Here is a 6,743-nt window from a genome sequence, read left to right as displayed (position 1 = left end):
TCAAGCGGTATGAATACTTTTCCAAGACATTGTATATGCTACAATAATCATTTCCACTGCTTTATACACCAGCAAAGCTTGGAAGACTACAAAAAATGCTCAAAGATGCCTACAGAAAATTCTGGGCATTGTATAAAAGACTGAATTACAAATGAGGAAATCTTGTAGGGCAGTGGTATGAAAAATACAAGATATTGTCACAGATCAAAGTCTAGGCTGGCTAGACATAGCCTGCAACTAACCACCAGAAACCCAAAATATCAATGCCTTGGATGCCACCACCTAGAATACAGCAGACCTGACAACCATCGAGGTCTTCTGGGGCTAAAACTGCTGCAGCTTACAGAACTTGATGGAGAGCACTTATTGCACCATGCATTGAACTGTATGGGAGTAACTAAGTCTAGGAAAGTTACACATATGGACATATCAGCCCCGGGGGGTCACGTGGCAACTATTCAGGGAAGAGGCTGGGTCAGGTCTATGATGAATGATAGGAATCCAGGCATATTTATACACCCTGTAGGGTGATGGGGTAAGAAACAATACAAGGGTACTGTTAATACTACAGCATACAAATACATTGTAGATAAATGTACACTTCCAACCTTGTGGTAACAGTTTAGGGAAAACTCTTTTCTTTTCCTCAATGTGTCTTGTGTACAAAGCCAGCTCTATAAAGACATGGCTCGATGAGTATGATGTTAAGGAACTCAAGTGGCCTACACAAAGCCCTAGGCTCAACCCACTACTGAACACCTTTGGGATGAATTTGAATGCCGATTTCAAGCCAGGTCTTTTTGTCCAACATTAGTACCTGACCTCATAAATGTTTTTTTGTCTGAATGAACACCATACAAAATCTTGTGGAAAGACTTGGTGTGGTGTGGAAGGTATTCCCGAGTCTGGCTCGGGGTGGAATTTCAGTATCATAAGTGGTAACCCCGAGCCAGACATGGGATCGCATTGCAGGATACAGGGAGAGTTACTCACCTTGTCCCCTGGATCCTGCACTGTCCTCCCCGCTCTGTATGCGAGCCGTCCTCTGCTCGATTCACACAGTGCCCGAGTGCCACTGAGCTCCGTTCCCTGTGACATTGCGATGCACGGGAGTGGAGATTGGCGCCAAATTCAAAAAAGTAAAAACACACAATACACATGTAGTACTGTAATCTTACAGATTACAGTACTGTATAAAAAAAATACACACCCCCTTGTCCCTAGTGGTCTGTCCAGTGCCCTGCATGTAGTTTTATATTATAAATACAGTTTTTTCTGCCTGGAATTTGGAGATTGTCCATAGCAACCAAAAAGTGTCCCTTTATGTCAAAAGTGGTTATAAACCAGCTAGAAAACAGCGATAATAAATTATAATCACTTGCAGAATTGAGCGATAGCGATTTCTGGGGAAATTCATCATCAAACACTAAATTTAATGACAGCAACAATTCTGCAACTGAGCAAATTTCAGTGTTTTGGATTTGATTACATTATTGAATATTTTTTATTATTATTACATTATTATTTGTTATATTTATTTATAGTTATTTATATTATAATTTATGATTTTGTGTTTCAAACTACTATCATACCCGGGATGAGTTATTCCTAAACCCTTGTACACACGGTCGGAGATTCAGACGGAATGTGTCCGATCGGACCGTTTTGTCGGATATTCCAACTGTGTGTGGTCTCCATCGGACTGTTTCTGTCGGAGTATCCGACGGACCAAGTTTTCCAACTTGTTGGTAAAATTTTCCGACAAAATGCTCCGATCGGACATACTCCGATCATGTGTAGAGAATTTCGATCGGACAAAGTGCCACGCATGCTCAGATCAAATTCCTACACCAAAGCTATTGGCTACTAGCCTGAACGTAGTCCCATCGTAACGAAATAACGTCATCACGTTCTGAACGTTCGCATTTTCCGACAACTTTGTCCGACCGTGTGTATGCAACAGTTTCGGACAAAATCCGTCGGACAAAATCCGATGGATTTGGTTGTCAGAATGTCCGACCGTGTGTACAAGGGCTGGGAATTGCAGGCCTACAATATTAAATGCCATGCAAAATAATGGTACTGCTTTCAGCACCTAAAATCAGAAATAATCATACCGCCAGGGAGGTTAAATGAACATTGGAATGGGATGTCCAACAAGCTGATATAGGAGCGGTGGGCAGGTGCCCATAACGTTCTGGACATATGGTGTACAGTAATATGTTAACGATTATAACATTTTTAATATTTGGATTTACAGAAGCTTTAATAACATTATATTACAAAATAGCTTGAATACTATATCATCATATAATTTTCACTTTTTTAGCCAACATAGAAACACACTTTAAATTCAGCTGAGCAATGCTGGCTGGGGAACCATTTACTAGAAGGTACCCCCTAGGTGAGCATATGCTATTTCCCTTAAGATTTCCTTTATATAAGTAGATAAAAATAGGCAACATAGGAATTCTGTTTTCGCTCTCATTAAATGGCCTTATTACTACAGCTGTTTGATTGGTTCATAAGGTAATTATTGACCGTATAAAAGAGAAGGTGATAGTAAGTAGACTAGAGGGAGTTTACATGTAACATTTGAGTAAGTATTTTTCATTAGTATCATTATATTATGCTTGTGATTATTTTCAGAGATTACAGTTTTTAGAACAGTATGTAACTAGCAAATGCACTATATGGCCAAAAAATAAGTGGAAACCCATCATATTTATGAAATTATTGGTTCCACCCACTGAAAGGTACTGTTAATACTACTGTTGTGAGTGTGGTATGGAATCTTAATTAAGATCTCAGTGTTTTGTTTTCAGTGCCTCCAACCTTACTGTAAATTTGTAAACCTTGTTCAGATAATCAGTACATACCACAATCCTTTCCTGAGTTTGTTAATTTATGGGGATTTCTTACCAATGTATAAATATATCCCAATAAAATTAATAAGTAAATAATTTGACTTTATTAATTACCAAGTATAGTTATACAATGTTATACAGAACTGGAATTTCTGGTGATTGATATTTCACACACACACATTATCAAAACATCAACACCGCAATGAAACAATATTTCTTAACATTTTACAATTAACTCAGGGGAGCCCAATTTGTTCTGTTGGAAATATATGTGCGGTAATCGTGCCTCATTTCCAAGAACACAATATTCCTTGCCGCTCAGGGAAACAGTTCGCTGAATTTCTCCGGCCCGGAAGGAATCCAAAGTATGTCTCACGGAGTCAACAGATGGATATTGTCAATTTTAAAGAAATATGAATCAATCAATCAATATGGGCAAATGATAATGATAAATTACCCTACACACTGTATATGATAATGTCAACACATAAATTATAAACGACAATTCCTACAATTATGAGAGAAAAAGATAATTAATATTTGTATGGTCTGTATCTTACTAACAGTTTAAAAGGGGAAGACATCCCACAAAATCTAAGTACATTGAGTGGTTCCAGGCACAAGGTCCAGCAAGATGGGGAGTGGTCAAATATCATTTGTGCGTTTTGTGACCTGATGGTGCCACCACTGATTTTGAAATCCGACCAACCAAGCTTTCAATTAATTTCACCTGCTTTTGCTATAGAAATTTTTTTTGTGGCTGGGAATCTTCTTTTCTTTCCAGGAGTTTTATTTTCTTGCAAATACGCATTTATTTTTCGATTACATCTCTCGCACGATTCTCCCATCATGGATTAGAAAATTGTTAGTTTTTCAGAAAATTTCCAATATACCCCATTACTCAAATTCGACGGCTGAGCGAAAATCGTATGTTGCTGCAGCCCACTAATGGTGCGCATTTTCAAACGAAAAATCTTAGATACCTTTTTTTCAAAAGAAAATTCTTTTAAAATTTGACCCATGTATGGCCTGCCTAAGCCACACCCTTTCAGGCCATAATAGTGTAGACATGCCCAGTTATCATTAGTTTGAATAACGCTAGTGCTTTTTTTTTTCAGGGATAATACCCCTGATTCATCTTGTACATTTAAAAGATATATTTTATATTGTATAACTATGTAATCTAAGATTTTTTCTCTTATTGTATAATTATACATGTATGCAATTTTTTATTTAATTTGACTGTTTTATTTACCTATTTTTGATAGCGGCTGGAATACAAATGCAGAATTCAACTCTCTCTTCTCCTCTGGTGCTAAGCCTGACATTTGGCCCAATTTCTGTTTTTAATTATGTCTATGGGGTGATATCATTGCTTGGCTTTTTGATGATCATTTTTTCCAACTTGACAATAATATATACAGTATATTTAAACCAGAGTTTGCATGAACCCATGTATGTTTTTATATCTGCCCTCTGTACTAATGAACTTTATGGAAGCATCTCCTTTTTCCCCAGCCTAATCGTAAACCTGTTTTCTAAGACTCAAATCATTTCCTACGCAGCCTGTATAACGCAAATCTTTTGCATCTATTCTTATGTGTCCTGTGAGATGGCCATGATGACGGTCATGGCATATGACCGTTACATGTGCATATGCAACCCATTGAGGTACACCACCATGATGAACTTAACAAAGGCATTTAAGATAATTATTGGCATGTGGCTTTATTCTTTTATCTCCATCACTGTGCATACAATGCTGACAGTGCGACTCCCTCTTTGTGACAATGTCATCCTGAAGATCTATTGTGATAACTGGTCGGTGGTGAGACTCTCCTGCATTGATACCACAGTCAACAACATTTATGGTCTATTTCTTACTGCAAAACTATTGGGGGTGATGCCGTTACTGGTCTTTTTATCTTACTTTAAAATTTTGAAGGTCTGTGCAAAGTCAAAGGACAATCTTTTGAAAGCAATGCAGACCTGCACTCCTCAACTGATATCTTTTGCAATTTTTGCTACTGACTGCCTCTTTGAGATTACACTCTATCGCTTGGGGCCTACCCAAGTACCCTATGGACTTAGAGTAGCCATGTCATTACAGTGCCTGGTGGTGCCGTCATTTGTAAATCCACTCCTTTATGGAATAAAGATGCAAGCAATGAAAGTGAAAATAATGCAGTCTTTTACTTTGAAGAAAAGATATATGGAAAAACAAATTAAAAGAACTTAAAAACGAATTTTCAAAAATATCTACTACCGCCCATGTTTAATCAGAGTATAAAGAAGAACCTAAACTCTAGAAGCTGTGCCCAAAAGAGGCAAACAAGGGCAAAGCACTAGTCACCTGTATTGTCTATGATCCACCTGCAGCTGATCACTCTCTATTACTAACTTACCATGACTTGGTGTCAACGTGTCTGTCATCTTGGTAGTGGAAAGGCTTTGCTAACTCATGTCAGAGCCAGCTGCAGATTAAACTCTATGGAGGCCCCTAGGCAATCAAAACCTTGGGCCCCCCCTCACAGTTTGCTGGAGGTTTCTCATGCGTGTGCTCTAGTGGGATAACATTGAACTAAGTAGTGTGAACGTTGATCTCTAGATGGAGATGAGAAACAATCACTACTGTACATTACAGATACGTAGGATGCATCCAATTTGTTTACAAACTGACACCTCAAAAAAGATGAGCCTTTAAGAGACAAACTGTAATGTGTTCCTGATATCTATGGTTTATGTACGGTATGTTTTTATTGGGTACATTAAATTAATACAGTTTTAAGAGAAGTGACCTGCCGCAGTACCAAGTAGCAATGGCATGCTTCCATCCCGGGTAAATTGTATAAAAAGAAAAGGGGGGCAAGTGGGACTTTAAATGAAGCATGTCAATTGAAAATAAAAATTAATAAACACATACGAGTAGATGAAATTTAGATTTAATTTATAATCAATAACCCCAAGGGGTAGTCCATGATCTGAATGCATACAATGGTAATACAGTAATATAAATATAGATATACACTCAATATATTTTCATAATAATGATCAGAAAATATGGAGTATAGACAAATTAATGGACATACATAGATGCAGTTCATAACAGAAATACATAAATTACCAATCAAAATCATAAAATCACATGGATGAGTACAAAGTCTATAGGACAAAAATTGATAATATCAAGGATTAAAATAAGTTTAATTGGGCATCCTTAGTTTGAGAACCTGACGCGTTTCTTGGCTTCATGCCAGTCATCAGGGGTGAGATGCATGTTTTTACTAAAAAAAAGCAAATAAATATGACAAATATTAATATATGTGGAACCTCAGTTAAATGGAGAGAGAGTATCAAATTGATCCACCTAATTGATAAAATAACTTACAATATAGCCCAAAATTTGGGCAGAACTTCCAGCAATGGGAACTGTTAGAGCTGAGATATAACCGTCTCATCCAGGGTTGAGGCAGGGTTCCGACTATCCCCCAACAAAGTCAGGGGGCAGGCCAGGGGGAACCAAACACAGACACCCTCAACACTAGTCCACTAGGTACTGAATGTACATGTGTGTTACCCAAATCTGTGAAAAAGAAAAAAGAGAAGTGTGATGTGTCACCAAAAAAGACCAAACCCCCCCCCAAAAAAAAATAAAAAAAAGCAGGACACTGAGTGTTGGATTGAACGTGTTAAATGAATATAGCGAATTACTGAAAAATATGTGTGAATGAGATATACACAAATAATTGGGAAATAGGAGAAAGCTAAATGTGTGTTGAATAAGTGGGAATGGATGATATGTTGTAAATCATGAAATGGTAGATATATATTTTGTGGATTTAATTTGGGAGATATATATATATATCACAAGCACTA

General features: G+C 37.4%; 1 protein-coding gene across 1 annotated transcript; it reads left to right on the top strand.

Annotated features, from left to right (window-relative positions):
• The first annotated feature begins 4,149 nt into the window (after positions 1 to 4,149).
• Positions 4,150 to 5,749, top strand: LOC143926857 (olfactory receptor 51I2-like). The gene has a single exon (XM_077450897.1). The coding sequence runs from the start codon at positions 4,150 to 4,152 to the stop codon at positions 5,104 to 5,106; it is 957 nt and encodes a 318-aa protein (XP_077307023.1). The 3' UTR covers positions 5,107 to 5,749.
• Positions 5,750 to 6,743: the final 994 nt, after the last annotated feature.

Source organism: Lithobates pipiens, unplaced genomic scaffold (genome assembly GCF_037356315.1).
Source record: "Lithobates pipiens isolate NorthernLeopardFrog02 unplaced genomic scaffold, aLitPip1_a1.2 Scaffold_23, whole genome shotgun sequence".
Classification (NCBI taxonomy): Eukaryota; Metazoa; Chordata; class Amphibia; order Anura; family Ranidae; genus Lithobates; species Lithobates pipiens.
The sequence above is the reverse complement of the archived record's forward strand: the minus strand, read 5'-3'. Positions and strand labels throughout refer to the sequence as shown.